Genomic DNA, 20,277 nt, shown 5'->3' with positions numbered 1-20,277 from the left:
AAATTAACACTTGTCACAAAACATCAAACATTCTGCAGCTACAGTTTAATTTGACTTTTTAAAATCATATTCTGGTGCCAAAGAATAATTACTGACTGAATCTGTAAGGTGAAATTCGAAAATGGTTCGGATTCGAAGAGATTTTTTCTGTTTAAATTCAATCTGGAATTATTTTACCTATTTTCATTATCTTTGGAATTGCACACATTTTATCCAAATTTTAGGGGAAAAAGCAAGCTATGGATTGATGTTCAAGGTGAAATAACATGGATTAATTTCCTATGAAGAGTAACCTTGAACTGTCAAAGCCCATCGAAAGCAGTTAAAATTCCATCTTCATCCAACAACATCACCAGAGCATTACCTGCATTGACATTCTCTGAGAGGAGATGAGGTCCAGTTAGAGGAGCATTGATGGAATAACACTGAGGGAGCAGCATCAACAAATATTTCCCTTCATGCATATCCTATTCCTGCTTGAATCTTCTCTGGATCCACTTCCACCCCCCTCTCATATCGCACAAGCTTTGGTGATTCATTGTGTTCTCTCCCCTCTGGTTCTTTTCCCCCCATCATCTTCTCCCTGTGTCCTCTGGTCAATGGGGGCAGTCTCTCCTAATTTACTGCAGCAAAACCCCTCTTGCTTACTGAGGGAGCGTCCCACCATGGGAGGGGCAGTACTGAGGGAGCGTTCCACCGTGGGAGGGATTGGAAAGACAGAAGGAAAGAAGTTGCACACTGCTGGAACGATAAACACCAATCGGGTGGTGGGGAGGGGGGGGGGGAGTTGGCCACTTTTGGAAAGGCCTGTACTGGGCAATTGTTACTGAGGAATGCAGTACAGAAGGAGGGGAAGGATTGGACACAGCTGCACTTGGACAGGGGCAGATCTGAGAGAGTGCTACACTTTTGAATGGCAGTGCTGAGGGAATGCTGGTGAAGTGGAAGGGCAGCATTGAGGGAGTGCTCCATTGTTAGGGTCCATTCTCAGGAGGAGATGCTGAACTGAAGCTTCACCTGTCCTCTCAATCGCACACAAAATTCTCTGTTTATAGAGTTATTGATCATGGTTCTTCAGCCCACCGAGTCTGTGCTGACCATCAGGCTGCAATTTACTCCAGCCCCATTTTATTCTTTCCACATCCCCATCAACTTCTCTCAGGTTCTCTCACTGATCTACACACCAGAAGCTATTTACAGCAAACAACTAACCTTTTAGCATGCACGTCTTTGGGATGTGGGAGGAAATCAGAGACACAGAGGTGGGGTGGGGGGGGGGAACCCGCGCGGTCACAGAGAGAATGTGCAAACTCCACATGCACATCTTTGGAGGTTGGGATTGAACCCGGCGCACTGGTGCTATGAGGCTGTGGTACTATTAGCTGCCTCACTTCAGCTCTGTTTCCAAGACGGGCAGGGAAGTGCTCCTTGGATCCTGGGCACAATATTTCTCCCTTAACAGAATGATTAACTGATTTCTATGCAGGATCTTGCTGTGCACATATCCTGGTCACCACAAATCCTACTCTACAGCAGCAACTACAATTCAAAAATATTTAATTGATGTGTAGTTTTTAGGTGTATGGTGGTGTTGGAGAAAGTGAAATCTTTCTTTATGCAGAACATCTTGGAATGCAAGAAAATTATATGGACACGAGCGAAATGGAAAGATCAGAGCTTCATTGATGGCTTCTGAACAGAACTAGGGAACTAACGACCACATTTGGAGAAAATACCAAGTGGTTGTAGTTGATTTACTCCTTCAAGCCCAATCCACAATTCAATATCATCATAGCCAACCCTGTATCTAGCCTCATATCTCACCTGATTCCCACAGAAAATCTACCAATCCAGCCCTGAATGTTCTTAATGACTGACCACCAAGCTTCCGGCCAAGACAATTGCAAGAATTTGCAATCCTCCGACTGGAGAAATTTAAGACATTCCAATCTGAAATTAAGACCCCTTAACCCAGAGTTCTCAAGCTTCCTGCAAGAGGAAGCAGCTTCTCAGCATCAGCCTTGGTGAGATTTTGTGCTTCCCAATGAGATCCTCTTTCATTCCTCTCAACTCCTGGCAGCACAGGGAAATCACTGCAGTAGAAATCTATCTCAACTGTGAACTTTCCTGCCAGGAATGTTCTTCCTTTTACCACAGTGACTGAAACAGAGCAGAAACATTGCTCTGAAATTCTTTAGAATCTGAGATTGTGATGAGTACTGTAGAAAAACAAGGCTTTATCACATCTTTCAGCTACATGGTTTGACCTTCCTGACATTGCAAAAAAGAGCAAAACATTTGATGCTCCCAGAACTCCAGCAGAGCTTCACAGGAACAAACAATTTCAAGCCATCTCAAGGGACTGGAACCCCTTGGGGTCCTTGAAACCCCATCGCTAAACGATGGCCAAGCATGTCGCAAACTGCAAATTTGTCAGAAATTATCATGAGGTTTTTTTTAAAAACTTTGAATGCCTGTCTTCTTTCAAATAGGAAATTAAAAACTGGAGCTTTATATTAGGTGGAGGTCTGGAGATTTAATGGTTGGTGTTCAAAAGCAGGAGGGGCTTTGCTGCAGTAAATTAGGAGAGACTGCCCCCAGAGGACACAGGGAGAAGGTGATGGGGGAAAAGAACCAGAGGGGAGAGAACACAGTGAATCACCATGGCTTGTGCAATATGAGAGGGCGGTGGAAGTGGATCCAGAGAAGATTAAAGTGGGAATAGGATATGCATGAAGGGAAATCTTTGTTGATGCTTCAGGGAAAAGACAGGGGAATTGGGCTTAACTGCAACAGCCAATGAGGCAACACAGGCATAATGGGCTGAAAGGCCTGATCCTATGCCGAAAGATCCTGTTGTTTACACCATATGGATGGAGGTGATGGACCCATTTGTAGACCAAGCACTTTGTTGGTCTTTACTCTCTGGACACTGGGCACATCCTCCATATCCAATCTATCTGACCAGCAATATGACACTCGGGAGAATTTGAACTGCTTATTGCTGTATCATGTTTTCCACAAGGTAAGTATTCTGTGCACGGAAATCATTTGTCATAATTCGTTTGCTCAGATAGTTCTAGATATCGTTATGGTGAACTAATCCTCCTGCGAGTCCAGAGGAGATTTTAAGTTTACAATCAAAAGTCACAAATATAAAAGATTTGGAACAAGTCCAAATATAAGCAAAAGCAACATGAAGAGTAACTGCCTAATCACTTTTTAAGGTGAAGTAATTCAATTTAGAACGATAGGGTTTATACAGATACTGGCACAAAATAAATAGAACATTCTATGGGCAACAACTGAAAGGTTTCAAAAGCCGAATAATGTTAGCTAGACAGTAAAAAAGTGGGCTAGCTGCCAACAAATGTGAGACACGTGAAGAGTATAAATATCAGAAACAACAAGGGTAAATTGTCAGTTAGTAGAACACTCTCCCTTCTGAGCCAGAAGGCTGTGGGTTCAAGTTCCACTCCTCATCTACACTCAAAGTGGGCACTCCAGTGGAGTACCTCAACAGAGTGCATCATTGGAGCAATCCTCCTAAGAGGAGGGATGAGCGGAACAGCCCCCTCTGGTGCTGCTGAGATCAGACCAACTCTTGCCTGTTTGCCAAAGGGTAATATTTAGGACCTTAACGCCTTATTTCGAGGAAAAGTATGAAGTGCTCTCCAGGGTCCTGAGCTCACATTGACTCCTCAATAAACATCAGAGAAATAGATGACCTAGATATTCTCACAATGGTGTTTGTTTGGAGGTTGGTTTATGTGTGGATTGGCTGTCGTGACTAAACCAGAGGAGTACTTCATTAATTGCAAGGCAGGCGGAGGCAGTGTAAGGGGCTATAGGAATGCAAGTGTCTCTCTATATTTTTATGGGCTGATATTTCTCTCCCAAAAGGTATTCTAAAAATGGTTCAAAATCTTCTTCAGGCATTGAGGTTATATTTCACTTTGTAGAACAGATTCTTTCCTTTGTTTTAAGATCAATTGAGAGGAGCTGAGGATTTGTTAAAAGTCACCAGCAAAGCAACAATGTGTGAGGAAAATAAATTTTCAAGGATGACACTGGAACTTTGATTAAGTGGAAGGGGCTGTGAGGCCATCTGACTGAACATCAGGATGCTTGTGCTCAGACAAGGAAGAGGGAGATTGAGAACCAGGGAACACAGCATAAAGATGATCGGCAACAGAGCCAAAATGGCCTGAGGGAAAATGATTTAATCCTGCAAGTGCTTAGAATCTGAATCCCACACAGAGGGAGCAGCAGGCATTCAAATAAAAGCAATGGGATGGCACTAGGATACATCCAGGGGAATGGGACTAACTGGAGTGCTCTTGTACTGAGCCACCATGCATGAGATGGAGTGAATAGGCTCCTGTGCTAGAGTTCTGTGAACTGAAAAGGCAGTAATTGCATGAGACAGACTGTTGAAGAAGAATAACATGAGATGAATCGTTAATTCAACCTGCAAAGAGTTACAGAAGTAGAGAGCAGAATTATAGTCTTGATTTCCCAGAGTAGTGATTGAAGTGATAGGGCTTCTCAATAACCTGCAGGAAAACTACTGGTCTTCAACCAACCCCTTTTGCAACTTAAGTTTGGGATCACCAGTTACCATTTCTTAAAGGGCTGATCATTCAACCACGCTGAGAGTAAACAGAAATAAAGCTCTAATTTTTTTTTAATAATTTTTTTCTAAGATTAAGTTGATCATACATTTTTAAAAGAAAATAATTATTTGTGCTATTTTGAAAACAGTGGAATTGTGGCGGCTCACCACTAGGCAGACGAACCAGCCCTGCTTGTAAGCCAAAATGGCGCCGTCGGGGGTGTTCCCTTCCTCCCAGCGTGGGGCTCAGAAGCCCGCGCTGGGGGACCATGTGATGCCGGGTGACGTCAGCGCCCTCCAGCGCGGTTCTCAGCCTGGTCCAGGCTGGGAATATAAGTACAGTCCAGCAGCCTGCAATAAACTAGTCTGCTCATTGAGCTCAACCCATCTGGTTGTGTGTGCACCTTCAGGAGCAGAGTAGCTGCCGCTACAATTGATCACCCCAACTGGTTCAAACATCTTTGAACCCATAATGAGCAAGCCTGGGATCAGCGCTATAGCCGTGAAACTGCCTGAATTCTGGGTTCAGGAGCCAGAGACCTGGTTTGGCCATGCAGAGGCTAAGTTTCACCTCTGCCAGATTTTGTCTGACGCAACCAAATTCTACCATGTGGTCACTGTGCTGGACCAGGCCACCGCTAGACATGTGCTGCACCTCGTTAGGCACCCACCCGCCGAAGACAAATACCAGACCATCAAGTGAGTGCTTACCGGATCCCTCGGACTATCCAGATACCAGCGTGCCGCTTGGATGCTGCACATCGACGCCCTGGGGGACAGGTCCCCGATGGAGCTGATGGACGAGATGCTCATGCTCATGGGTGAGCACACCAACTGCCCACTCCTCAAGCGCATTTTCCTTGACCATATGCCTGGGGACATCCGGCCGCTGCTGGTCCAGGACAGCTTCACCGACCCAAGGAAGGTCGCCCAGAAGGCCCAAGAGCTATGGCTCGCATGATTCCCGGAGGGATCAGCGGTTCAGCAGATCATGAGGCATGGGCATGTCCATGCCAAGCCCGCCCCTAGCACTGCAGTAGAGGATCTGGCCCCTGCAGGGGCCCCCAAGCATAACCAAGGCCACAGAATCTGCTCCAGGCCTCTGCTTCTAACACCAGCGCTGGGGAGCCAGGGCTCGGAAGTGTTGTCAGCCCTGCTCATTCCAGGGAAATGGCTGCGGCGGCTGGCCAAGGACACAGCCTCCTCTACCTGCGTGATTCAGTCAGCGGCTGGCAGTACCTCGTTGACACTGGAGCCCCGATCAGCGTTATCCCGGCCACAGCCGTCGAGTCCAGGAACTGACCTCTTGGACCTCCCCTCCGTGCGGCCAATGCAACAGAAATCCTGACGTATGGAGACAAGACAGTCCACTTCCAGGTGGGCCAACAAAATTTTGCGTGGATGTTCACCATCTCATCCCTCCCGACTGCCATCCTGGGTGCAGAATGCCTCCTTGCACATGGGCTTCTGGTGGACATTCGAGGTAGGCACCTGGTGGATGCCCGTACCTTCCAGGCCGTTTGCCTCGATGCCTCCCACTCGGTGCAACCGCAGATGGCCACGATCAGCATGCCCAGAGACAAGTTCCAGCGAATCCTGGATGAGTTCCCGACACTCCTCAAGCCACAGTTCTCCACTGCCTCGCTGTGCCATGGGGTGTTCCACCACATCCCCACCCAGAGCCCACCGGTTCACGTCAAGGCACGCCGACTCCTGCCTGACAAGATCCAGGTGGCGAAGGAGGAGTTTTCGCACCTGTTGGAACTGGGGATCATTTGGCGGTCCAACAGCCCATGGGCCTCGCCGCTCCACCTGGTCCCGAAAGCCTCTGGCGGCTGGCGTTCCTGCGGAGACTATCGACGCCTCAACGATGCAACAGTTCCTGACTGTTACTCCATCCCTCACATCCAAGACTTTACAGCCAACCTGCACGGTGTGAGGGTTTTCTCCAAGGTTGACCTGGTTCGAGGATATCACCAGATCCCAGTGCACCCTGAGGGCATACCCAAGATGGCCATCATCACCCCCTTTGCCTTGTTCGAATTCCTATGCATGCCATTCGAGCTCAAGAATGCCGCTCAGACCTTCCAGCGCCTCATGGACTCTGTGGGCAGGGACTTGGATTTCGTCTGTTTATTTGGACGACATCCTTGCCTCCAGCAAGGACTAGGTACAACACAAGGCCCACCTACGTGCCCTTTTCTTCCGGCTGGCCGATTTCGGCCTTACCATCAACCCGGCCAAGTGCCAGTTTGGGAAAGAGTCCATGCAGTTCCTGGGTCGTACCATCATGGCCGAAGGAGCCATGCCTTTCGCTGAGAAGGTCACCGCTATCAGGAAGTTCCCACGCCCGGACAGCCTCAAGGGGCTGCAGGATTTCATGGGTATGGTCAACTTTTACAACCGCTTCATCCCGGGAGCTGTGAGCATCATGCAGTTGCTATTCGCCCTAATTGCAGCCAAGCGCAAAACGCTCGCTTGAAACCCAGAAGTCTGCATCACATTCGAAGCTACCAAGGACGCCCTCACGAAGGCCACCATGCTTGCCCACCCGCACACCGACCTGCATATGGCACTCTATGTCGATGCCTCTGCCACAGGCATTGGTGCCATCCTGGAGCAGCAGGTGAATGGACATTGGAAGCCGCTGGCATTCTTCAGCCGCCTGCTCTGCCCACTGGAATGCAAGTATAGTGCCTTCGACCACAAGTTACTGGGCATATACCAGGCGCCACGGCATTTCCACAATTTTTTGGAGGGGAGGACTTTTACCATCTTCACCGACCACAAACCCCTCACTCAGGTGCTCTCGATGGCAAAGGATCCCTGGTCGGTCCGCCAGCAGCGTCACCTCTCCTTTGTGTTGGAGTTTACCACCCACATTCGGCACAAGGCGAAGAAGGACAATGTGGTTGCCGATGAACTCTCGTGACCAGCCATCTGCAAGCTGATGCCCGGCCTTGACTTCGACCAGCTCGCCCGGGACCAGAAGTCTGATGAAGAGATGAGGGCCTTCAAGACCGCCATCACAGGCCTGTGGTTCCGAGACCTACCGACTCCAAGTGGCAAAGGCACCATCTTGTGCGATATCTCCATGGGCTCCCCACGGCCAGTGGTTCCGCAGCAGTGGTGCAGCCAGGTCTTCCGTCACATCCACGACCTTTCACATCCATCCATCAGTCGACGGTCCAGATGGTGGCAGAATGGTTCATATGGCTTGGGCTGCGGAAGCAGATCGTGGGCTGGGCCAGAACATCCACCCATTGCCAGACGTCCATGGTGCACAGGCACACCAGGGCATCCGTAGAGGAGTTCGAGCACATCCAGGAATGGTTCAGCCACATTCATGTAGACATCGTCAGGCCCTTACCTGTTTCCCGGGGCAACCGTTACCTGTTTATGATGGTAGACTGCACCACTCGTTGGCCTGAAGTGATCCCGATGCCAGACACCTCAACCGACTCCTGCTCCTGAGCACCGTTATATGGTTGGGTCGCCCGGTTTGGTGTCCCGGGTCACCTCACCAGCGATCGGTGCGCCCAGTTCACATCTGTGCTCTGGGCACAGCTCGCCAATAGGTTGGGTATCCAGCTACACTGCACCACAGCCTACCACCCATAGGCCAATGAACTGGTCAAACGTCTGCACCGCTACCTTAAGTCGCCACTCATGGCCCGCCTCACCGGTCCCGACTGGGCGGATGAACTGCCTTTGGTGCTCTTGGGCATCCGCTCCATTCCCAAGGAAGATCTGCAGGCGTCAGCTGCTGAGCTGGTCTATGGTGCGCTGCTGGCACTAACTGGTGAGTTCGTCAATGCACCTCAATCTCCACGAACTACTTCCTCACCTCAGGGCACACTTATACTCGTTCGAACCCCCACCGCCACCCAGGCATGGCACCCGCCCATCTCACGTTCCCAGCGAACTGCTTTCTACGGAGTACGTTTTAGTTTGGCAGGGCCCAACCATGGCACCTCTGCAGTGACCGTACGAGGGTTGTACAGTGTTCCAGCTCTACATTCATGCGGCAGATGGAAGCTGTTTACTGTGGACAGGCTGAAGCCAGCGCACCTCGATCCCACTGAGCCTCTGGTCGTAGCCCAGCCCAAGAAGCGAGGCCATCCGGCGAAAAAGGACATTGGCGCCAGTTCTGAGGGGGGCTGTGTGGCGGCTCACCAATAGGCAGGTGAACCGGCCCTGCTTGTAAGCCATGTGGTGGGGCAGCCAGTCAAAATGGCACTGTTGGGGGTAACAATGCCTTAAAACTCTTAAATATTTCATTCAATCGATGTTAAACTTTCACATTTTTTTTTAACAGTCAGAATGATCCCGTTGTCACCAATTCACTGATCTCTGCACACCTGTGAACAGCAAGTTGTACATCCTTTGAAAGAAGATGCATTCTGTAGAGAGGAACCTCCCTTTTATCAGAAGTTGTTTTAACTCATTGGTAAGCCTTGTCTATATTATCACTATCTTTCCGGACCAAAACCAATAAATTCAGAGCAATTCAGAATCAAGAGTGTATCCAACTCCCAACTGGGAGAGAAAAGGTGAAGAGGAAGGATTGGTCTAAGGAGAGGCTGGATAAACACGAGGGAGAGATAGAACCACTAAAGCACAAAAACAGCCCCTTTGGCCCATCTATTTCATGGCAAAGTATTATTCTACCTAATCCCATTGACCCTTCCCTCCACTCATCACTTCATCTGGCAGCTTGTTCCACACTCTCAGCATGAAGGAGTTTCCTCCTAATGTTCCCTTTAAACATCTCACCTTTCACCCTTAAGCCCTGTTGTCTCATTCTTGTCTCACCCACCCTTAGTGGAAAAAGCCTGCTTGGATTTACCCTATCTATATCCCTCAATTTTGTATAACTTTCATGGAGGGAAGGAGAGTGACAGAGGAGTTAGGGGTTTGGGTTCAGGAGGTGCAACTGGGTCAAGTGGCCTGCTTCTGCACAGGACCATCTGAATGGACATGGAACTATTTGCGTCAACATGCTGAGGACATTGTCCAAGGCCTGAAAGGAGACTGGGATTGTTTCAGAAGATGATAGTGTTAATGTGCAGTGTTAGAGGAGCAGTTAAAACAAAATCTGAGTAACTCCCAGATGGACCATTAACAGAACAGCCGACCACAATACCCACGACAACAAAACTGACTGGGCATCAGCTGGAAGGGGAAAGTGACTAGAAATCTTTTGTATAGTCAATTCTCTGGTACATCACTGATTAAGTTTGCATCCACTCTCTTAAGGTAGTAGAGCTGCCCTGTGTCAATATCAATAAAACCAATTATTAGAAAACCTCAGAGAGATATTGGTTTAAGATGGTTGGCTGAAGGACGAATTAGGATTTATTTATTCTCCCACTGGTTGTTGGGGGTCTGGAAATGACCATCTGAAAAGAGTCAGAAGGGGGTGAAAGTCTCCCCGCATTAAGCCAGATCTTGGATCAGTGTATGGACTATATTTGGGAAGTGTATTTGCTTTAATAGATCTGATCTGGCCACAATTAGCTAAATAACCTTCTCGGCATCCTTTGGTTGCTACAATCTCCTTGGCTTTCTCTTCCTCCTATAATGGAACATGGAAACAGGTGTCTGAATCTCTGGATGTGTCAGACATCCACTTTTGAACTTTCCAGGTTTCTCTCTTTTTAAAATATTTTTTATTGATTTTAATAAAAAACTTATATAAACGAAAAGGGTACAGTAAGCTAGTATGGACAGTTACATAAATGAAAGATATTCCATATATCACTTACATAAATTGTAAATCATATCCATAATTCATATTCTAAATAATATAAACCTTTTTTAAGAAAAAAAATCTCTAATAATACAAAAAAAGTAGGAAAGGAGAAAATAGTAGAGGAGTAAAATTCAAACCCCTTCCCTAATCGCGTTGCTGGATGCTATATATGACTTGTATTAAAAGAAAAATGGTTAAAAAATTTAATATAAGGAACGTGGAAAAGATACAAGTCAAATAATTTAATGATATTGGAGTAAATTTATAAAGTAAGATAGAACCTTCTAGTTTTCAGATAACTCACCCCGAAGGAAGATCTAATTGAAAGTGCAGCCTACAATTTTCAAAATCAAACCCTCAGAAGCAAAACTTAAATCCCAAGATATCCCTCACTGTAAATCATTAATCTTAACGAGAAAGGCCCTCAAGAATCGTGGCCAACTGTTGTTTCAAATTGAATGTGGAAAAATGTTCTTATGGCTAAAGCAGGTATGATATTACCAAACAAAAAAATATATTCATAAAAAACACTTCTACAGTGCCAACTATGACCTCTCACAGCAATTATTCCCTCTGGAATGAAGTCATTGATGCAACATGGGAAAGATGGCTGCCAACAAAGGCACAGCAAACTCCCATAAATAGCACTGTGGTTACTCAATTGGTGATACTGCTTGAAAGACAAACATTCTTTCATCCCATCCACAGAAAAAAAATAATTGCTTACTGATTCCAAAACCTAAGCCATAGTGATTTGAGTATTGGCAACAACTTCAGTCTCTGATGGGGGTGCATTGTATGGCTGTTATTGGTCGAAGATAATTTGTAACTCAAGTTTAATCAGGAGGTTCCCCGCAAGCACAGTAACTATTGACCCTTGCAACACACTGCTGGGCACAAGTATCTTCAATCAACCTCCTCCAGATGTCATTAGTTATTCTTGACAATGCTAAAACATACAAAGTGTGTGTGTGTGTGTGTGTGTGTGTGTGTGTGTGTGTGTGTGTGTGTGTGTGTGTGTGTGTGTGTGTGTGTGTGTGTGTGGTTCCACTGAGACATCTCTTTTCAAGGGTTAAAATGCAGGAGTAATAAACGAAACAATCCAATGGCTCTTTCCTCTCGGAAAGAAAAGGCTTGGAAAGAGTGACCATACCAGTGTTTGAAATATCATATAGTTCGACAGTAAAGGCAGAGAGAGGATATTTCCAATCATAAAAGCCTTCAATCACACATACACTCTAAGGGCAGTTCAGGCGAAATCCTTTCCACGGGGAGTACTCAGAATAGGGAACTCTGCTAAAAGGAGTGCAGAGGAGAAACATGATTAATAGCAAGCTGAGTGAACAGATGAGAAGCAGAAGGGGGTGTAGGGGAGACAGTGAGGTGTGGGGAAGGAACCACACCACAGACAAAAGGGCAGAACAGCCTGTTTCTGTGTTGAACATTCCATGCGTTTCTTTTGCTGAGGTGCAAACAATCATTCCTTTGGCTGACATAATTGCAATTTTGTTGTCAATTATTGTAATTTTCCATGAAATTGCAGTCTTTATGTTAATGATATATGGTATTTATGTGTTAATTTATTCCATTTATAGATAAGAAATGGATGATGATGTGAGCCACCACTTTAATTTATTCGGTTTATTAGCTCGATTTATTTTTGAGGCTTGCTACTCATTCTGCACACCTGCACCAGGATTTACATACAGAGAGCTGGGATCCTTAAGCAGAGAGCATACAAGGATGCTTCATGTACTATTTATACCCACTACACCATGATTAAGAAGGCTGGGATTTTTCTCTCGAAAGATGTAAAGGTCATTGTGGCTTGACCGAGGTTTCAGGTTTTTTTTTGGAGGAGACCAAAAGTAGGCACCATAAATTCATACGTCTGATAAGGCATTAAAATGATCCTTTCCTCTGGGAAAAACGTGGAACTTGATTCCACAGGGAGGGATGAGCCCAGACAGGTTTAAGGGGGAGCTAGACAAGGGAGAGAGCAATGCCAAGGAATGGGAGGAGGCTGGATTGAGACAGGAATAGTGGCAAAGAATGGCTATACACTCTTCAGCACCCTCCCCTCCCCCCCCCCCCCCCCCACACCCCTTTCCTGGAAAAGTGCCTCAACCCACCATCTTATTGAATGTAATCTCTCAGTTCAGGATTACCCTTGCCCTTTTGAATCGAATTGAATTGTTTACTGTCACATGTATCAGGATGCAATGAAAACCTTTGTTTTGCATGCCATCCAAACAAGTCAACCTTTACATAGTAGAGAAAAGGAGGGTGGGAGGGGCAGTGAAAGTAAGAACAGTGTCTTCTCGGATCAGCTTTTAAAAATTCACCACGCTGTTTGGGATTTGCATGATACCCCTCGCCTCTCTTCTCCCCATCTGCATGTAAAGGAAACATTTCATATACAAGTAATCCCCGACTCGCGACCTATGCCTATCCTCACATATGACCGAATATTTTTTTTAAATTAAAAATATAAAATTTACGTGGTTTATGTTGTATTTGACAAACTATAACAGGGATACAGGGCATGTAAGAGCCAAAATATGCATACTTACCTTGTTAATCAGTATTCCGGGGTCCGTAGGCTAGGTGCGGCCATCTTGATTCCTGTGTGCATACACAAGTCTTCGGTTGGCCTATGCATGGTGCATTTGCATATTGGAGTTCAGTTGGTGCATGCATGGGAGTTAAAGGAGCAAATTCAATATCGTTAGGGCACTTAACTTTTGTGAACACGCCAACCGAACTTGAATACACAAACCCACTATGCATGCACCGACCAAAAGACTTGCGCATGCGCACAAGAACCAAGATGGCCACACCCAGCCCTTGGATTCCAGGACGCCGACTAACAATTCCGACATACATCCTTTCTGAGATACAACCAGTCATCCAGAACAGAACACGGAGGTATGTCAGGGAGTACCTGTATTCTCATAGCCTCTTACATGTAAGAGGAAACCATTCAGCCTATCAAGTCTATCCCGATTATCAAGATAGTCCTATTGATTCCATTTCTCTTTATAACCTATTTGCTCCTACATGTGCATATTTCCCATTCTCCATTTCTCCCATGGCAGTTTCCTGTGGACAATTCAACCAGGATCAAGGAGAAAACTAGAGCACATTCTAAGGACAACCTCAATATATGACATCTGGTAGTGAATGTAAGAAGAGGATATGTTCGGAGCAACTTGTACAAAGTCACCTTGCTCCATTGTCGTCTTGAGTTTGCACAATGTTCTGATGTTGGTAAAGTCAAGGGTCCATAAACATAAGGATAAGAGGGAAGCCATTTAGAATTGAGATGAGAAGAAACATCTTCATTCAAAGAGTTGTGAGCATGTGGAAGCCCTTCCACAAGTTGTTGAGGCCAGTTCATTAGATATATTCAGAAGGAAAGTGGGTGTGGCCCTTATGGCTAAAGGGAACAAGGGCTACTGAGGGAAAACAGGAAGAGGGTAAGTACTGAGGTCCATGATCAGCCATGATTATATTGAATTGGTGAAGCAGGCTCGAAGAGCTAAACAGTTTTTATCTGCTCTGATGCTTCATCCAGGAGAATCTTATAGTCACAGTTTCTGATGAGTGATTTGAGCAAACTTCCTACAGTGCCAGCCTCGATTTCTGTGCTCAGCTCTCTCAAGTGGGCTTGATCCTATAATATTCTGACCAGGAGTGAGAGACGGTGAGCCACAGCTGATCCCTCTTTAATTAAGTTGGCAAATATGACCCCCATTTGTTGGGCATTAGTCAAAGCTAAAAAAGACCAGAAACTGGATCTGACAAGGCAGCGAAAGCAGGGGCTTTCAAAAAGGAATTGGGAAAGGACTTGAAACAGGAAGAGTATTACGCGAATAAAGAAAGGGATAATTAATCTAATTGCAGAGCACTTTCATGGACCAGCACTAGTCCAATGGACTGAATGGCCTGCCGTGTAAATGGGTACAGTCGACCGTTAAAGCTTCCACGCCTTCTTCCAGCCTTGCTTTTGCTGGCTGTGGAGATGGAAGAGAAAATATCTTCCAGCAAATCTCCCTGGGTTTCCCTTGTCCGTCAGGACGTCCTCAACCTTCATAAATAGGCGAGGAGTCGATGAAGCTCGGGGCTTAAACCTGCTTACGCTGCAGAACAATGGCTGTTGGCAGCAGAGAGCAAAAAGTCACAGACAGGCTGCTTGTAAATTTCAGACTGGAGGATGGTGAGGTTCCCTGAAGCTGACACGCAGGAAGAATTGTATCTGCTCAGTCTAAACGATTTTTCGAAGGTTTCCTCACAATAACAAAATATTAGAACACTCAATTAAATTGTATTCTTTCTTTTTTCTGTATTATCTTATTCTAATCCCTTCATTTTATTTATTTTAAATGTGAATTTTCAAGACAGAACTGTACCACGTTTACTTCACACCTTTCGGTAAATAGGTTACATCGCATGATTGTGGATGGAAAAAAGGGTAATGGCAAAATGACATTGAATGACTGCTACAAAGCTATCGCCTACTCTGCAAGATAGCCTTAGGGTACGAGGGGCTTCAGAATCGAGAACTAACAGTCGCACACAAAGCACGTGAATGTCTGCAGAAGGAAATATTCAGAATTACAGACAGCCCCATAACTCTCCCAGAAAGATCATTAAAGCAGGCATTTTATATGTAACTAGGGGAGGTAATTGACTAAATAAGCAGTATTGCATTAACTAAAGCTTGATAATATGCCTGGGGCGATGAGAACTGTGTAAAACTGTGGGGCTTTTCATTGGTATACCAAGGAAAACATACAAAATGAAGCAGAGATTTGAAGGCTGCTTCTTTCCTGAGTCACATTCCATTCTTGATTCCAGTAGTGCAATACGTGGGTAATACTTGAAATCTGTGGCATGCTAAGATGGTTTCACCAATTGGAAGAATGAAGTCAAATTTATGATTTCTGAGATGGAAATGACACCATTACATCTATATGTGTTGTTCAGTTACGGGTCTGTCTCAGGCACTGGAAGTCGAAAAAATGTCCATGACTTAATTTTATTAAACACATTAAACACAGAAATCTCGTCTATCTGTCGCAGAAAAACAAGCGGGTGGAAGGAATACTTTGACAGAATTGGAGAAAAACTTTAAAAAAAAATGCCGTTTGTTTTTGAAATACCATTTGCAAACCGAGTTCAGCTAATTGCTAGTTACACCATTGACACCTCTGTGGTCGTGTTACTGCCTCTGATAGCCTCGCGGGAAGAAAAAGCAGCTAAAATCTGGCTCCAGGTAACCAAACCATTGGTTAAGTAGTTAAGTTTTAAACATAGTCCCAGAAGAGGAGGTGAATATTGTTTTGGATATTGATCTGGTGAAGGATCAATGGAAGAGATGGAGATATATAGCAGCGTCCACATTTGGAAAGGTGTCCTGTTCTGGGAAGAATTGAGTAGAGCCCTCTCAGGATTTGTACTCAATTTTGTGAAGAAAGCCTGACCAATCATCGGGTACAGAGAAGTGAAGACGCCTTAGAAAGATCAAGAACCAGACCGCCATGAGATGGGACATATGGAAACATTTATCAAATGATTTCCTCTTCTCTATTCAACCCCCAGTGGACTGAAAATATCCCTTTGCAACTACGTCATATGGTCCTTGGAAAGCTCCTGTTGAATTTGCTCCCATTTCCCTTTGGGCAATGCATCGCAGGTCACTAAAAGACCCAAAGAACATATTCCCTCCTCCTGCTGATTCCCTTCACACAACATCCTCTGGTCACCAACTCTGGCATCACTGGAAATTGTTTCTCCTCAACAGCTATGAATGCCATTAGAATTCCGTTTTCTGCTGTTTCCAACGTGTAAAGCCAGGGAATTCACTTGCATGTTCCTTTGCATATCATGTTTCAAAGGAGAATTTTGTTTGGAGAAGTTAAGATTGTTTCAACAATTCTAAGAGTGAAGTTCACATAATTTATCAACGTCATTTCAATTGTGAGATGCGATACACAGTCATTACTTATCATCGATTTTAGACATTGTGTGGGTATGATGGTGTAATGGTCATGTTACTGGAAATATAAATCCAATGCTTGGAGCAATTATCATTTGATAGGGAGATGTGGGGAGACTGACTGTGGAAGGATTTAACATGAACAATTCCTGGGTCAGTTTCACCTCTCCACCAATGTTAAGCATTCCCCTGGAAGTGTGACTGGAATTAATCAGTAAATAACAAAGCATCAACATAAACTTATGGCAACAAGTTCCCGGGATGAAGGAACCATGATATTCCCAGCTGTAAATGACAAAGTGAATGGAGGATTACGGAGATCTGGCAACAAGTTACAGACAGTTGGAGGAGATTTAATCACCGAAAACTTCTACACGAGATTAATGGCTGATTGCATCACAGCCTGGTATGGAAGTGCTGAGGGCAAAACTCCTGAGGACTGTTAATTCGGCCTGCAATATCTCAGGCTCTCATTTCGTAGAGAGCATCTATAAGAGGCGTCTTTTTTAAAAAAAAAAGACTGCATCCTCAAGGACCCCCCACCACCCAGAACATGCCCTCTTCATTCTGCTACAATCCGAAAATAACTACAGGAGCCTGGAGATGAGCATTCAGCGGCACAAGGACAGGCTCTTCCCGCTGCCATCAGATTCCTGAATGAACTATAGATATGACCTCACTTTGTCTTTTTCTTGCACCATTTTTATTTAAATGATAAGGTGGTTTATATAAATGTTTCCACCGAGATGCTGCCACAAAACAACGAAATTCATGTTCACTACAATAAATTCTGATTCTGACAATAAAATCAACTGCTTCGGTAGCAGGAGAGATCTCAAGAGGATTTGGTCACATAGTTTGGTTCAGTGCAGCTCACTAGACCTCAAAACTCCGAGAATGAACTGCTGCCTTCAGCTGGCGACCCACCTTAGCAAAATAGCTTTCGCTTGTTAATGAGAAAAGATTAATTTGTGCAGCATTTTTTTCCAACAACTTTGGGGCATTGCAAAGTTTCAGTAAAAATGCCTTTGACGTCTGATCACTATTGTAAAGGACACAACAATCAATGGATGCACAGAAAGATCCCACACAAAATAACGAATGTAGACGTCCAGGAGCATTGAGGAATGAAGCGTTGAAACGAATGACCAAACATCGGAGCTGTTTATTCCCACCCCACACGTTCGTACCGGGAAAAAATAGAGCCAATAAGCTGGACAATTTCAAACCCCACCAGCTGCATGAGTGAGGATAGATACCTCGAAAGTTATATTTAAAAAGTGGAACAGTGTCGCAGAATACAATTAATTGCTTCCTCTAATTTGCGTTAGGAGTCTGGTGGTCTTTAAATACATAATATTTTCATGGTAACTACTTAAAAACATCCCAGGCCACTGACTCAAACAAGGCGGCTTAAGAATTCTGATAGTTTTTCAAGATCACTGAACTGCCTTCAAGATTTTGCGTCGGATTGCACAGTTGCATCAAAAGGTTTGGGCTAATTTATTCTGTTTTCTTTCTCGTTGTCACGACGTAAGGGAGAGCTGCGTGTGGTAAACAGTGGGAGAAAGTGGCGGCCCCCGTTTCTGATTCATGGGTCGAATCAACACACTCTCCTTGGCCAGTGGCCTCTTGCGCTGGCTATAATTGACTTGCCTTAGTAAAGGCCGGGCACATCTGTATGCCGCCGTGGATCCATTGCATAGTCTGCGGAGGTCCGTGTATTTTGTGGCCGTTGCCGTGGGGTTAATTGCGCTGAATGAGAACCATCGCCCAAACCCCATGGAGGATGACTCTCCAGCAAGAACTGGCCGCATGGTGGTGGGGACGTACAATTCCAGCCTACCACAGGGATGAGTCGCATTGGGCAGAGCGCAGGTGGAGACGAAATGAGGTGGGGGAAGGGTGAACGGACGAAGGAAGAAATGGGCAGGGGAGCAAAAAGATTTTCCTCACTGGCCATTTTATCAACGCAAGAATCTATCCGGTCAAACAAGAACCCAGTTCCTAAAGTTGAGTTTTTTTTTTAAAACTGAACTCACACCATTTTTTTTTGCAAATTAATCTCTGCCGCAAAGAAACGGAACTGTCCCAATGGGGTAACTGGTGGTGGGTCCCGTTGGGACCAGCTCGGGGTGTGGTTGTGGGTTTCATTGCCCTGTCCTATTGCCTCCCGCTTTGCCCAAGGCTTCCCACGACTCAGGACATTTCCCCAATCCGGCTTTAGTCGATTCCGGACTGGAGATCCAGAATCCGAGGGGACTCGGATCAACTCTGAAAGTCTTCACGCAGCGGGCAAAAGGGAGTGAGAGCGGGAACCTGTGCACTGGCGTGTGGGTGTCCAGCTCCCACAGCACTCGGCTCTGACCCCTCCTCTACTCAATTCTGGAAGTTTAACCACACATGTTCTGAATATAGATGACCTTCTTACCTCCGCCCCAGCTTTCCTCTCCCAGTGACTCTCCATGTTTAGGGGGATATTTATTTAAAATATGAATCCTCGATGCACAGGTGTCCACGGCGGGCTGAAGTACCAAGGCTGACGGGGATTTTGCTCCCTTCTCCCGGTCACACCTTCGGCCAGAGAATGGATCCCGCGCTGCTTTGTGACCCGCCGCGTCTCCCCCAATCACACCGGCTTCACTGCGATAACCTACAACTTGTCACCGCCGTGCGCTGTTTATCGGAGGCGAAATAAATGCAATTTTGGAGGGAGGGGAAATGTGCACCTTCAGAGCAGACCCGCTTGCTATAAATCATCTGTAACCCTGCAATTCCTAGGTTTTGTATTTCGGGGTGTGCACGGTTTCCAGAGGATTTAGTATTGAACCTACAGAATTCCGGGACTTGATCTTAAATGGGCGGGATAACGGAGAAGTTGGGGAACCAGCAGCAGGTGCCGAACTGACTCGCACAGTCACGCGCGGGTTTTCTCGGCCGCGATGAATGACACCTCGGTTCTCGACGGAGCAGACGGAACTTTTGTCGCTTACCCTCTCCCACCTGATGCTTCGCGACTGGAAGCGGGTCGAGGCAAGACGGACGGGGTTGGAAGAGCACGTCGGTTCCGACCTGCACAATCCATCCTCGCGAACCGCTCACGCAGCGGAACCGCTCCTCTAATCACACGGTGGGTGAGAAGAGGAAGAAGTGAACCACGGTCTCCTGATTAACGTCACTTTTTTGTCCCCAGATTATACCGTGACCGTCTCCCTCTCCGGGAAGGATTCCCCCTCCCCCGGGTCAATAGTTAAACGACCACAGACCTGTTCTTCTCAGTCTTCGCTTCTTCATGCCGAAGATCCTGACTTTGGAGAAGATATCCACCAGGTTCCCATTGCACACCCCCTTCTTTTTGTGGGGGCTTTTGATGCGCTTTGTCACAACGGGTCTGTCCAGATGATGCTCCCGAGCCTGGCGTTTCTGCCGGATCAGGGAGCTTGCAATCGCCGCTGCCATGACCAAGAGTAGTACGAGTGAGAAGAGCCTTCACACGGTCCCCGGCCGCTCGTCAGCACCTCAGCTCCTGCATGGAAACTGGCTGGGTGCCTGTGCTCTCTCCGACTGCTCAGGATCTCTGGGTGTGGGAATGCGGAGAGAGAGGGAGCTCCTTCTTGACGCCGAGCCCGCGAGATTCTGCCCGGTCCTCAACTTCTCCATCCTTTCCCTGGAGCCCAGGCTGGCGAACAGGCAGGAAGACAGACACTTGTCCTCTTGCAGTGTAGGCTCCCCTCACCCGATGCGCCCGGGGAACTTCCTAACTCTCTCCAACGGCTCACCTAGACTTCTCTTTACCTCCCCACCCCTCTTTCCCTTGAAATTGGTCTCAGCACCTGATCCACGGAGAGCCGACTGGCCGCCACGGAATGCGGCTCTGGTTGTCCACGGGCAGCAGCCAGCTACCAG

At 46.3% G+C, this 20,277-nt stretch overlaps 1 protein-coding gene across 3 annotated transcripts in view; it reads right to left on the bottom strand.

The window, feature by feature from the left end:
• The window catches only part of fgf14 (fibroblast growth factor 14), a 502,771-nt gene that overhangs the window by 174,900 nt on the left and 307,594 nt on the right, over window positions 1-20,277 (bottom strand). For 2 of the 3 annotated variants that reach the window (XM_069890480.1, XM_069890478.1), the window contains exon 1: window positions 19,638-19,830. The exons of the other annotated variant lie outside the window; for it this stretch is intronic. In XM_069890480.1, the coding sequence (XP_069746581.1) occupies window positions 19,638-19,830 (193 nt within the window). Of the gene's footprint in view, window positions 1-19,637; window positions 19,831-20,277 lie in introns of those variants that run through there. 3 annotated transcript variants of the gene reach the window in all.

The sequence above is a fragment of the Narcine bancroftii genome, chromosome 7 (genome assembly GCF_036971445.1).
Source record: "Narcine bancroftii isolate sNarBan1 chromosome 7, sNarBan1.hap1, whole genome shotgun sequence".
Taxonomy (NCBI): Eukaryota; Metazoa; Chordata; class Chondrichthyes; order Torpediniformes; family Narcinidae; genus Narcine; species Narcine bancroftii.
Note: the sequence above shows the minus strand (reverse complement) of the source record. Positions and strands in the feature narration are given on the sequence as shown.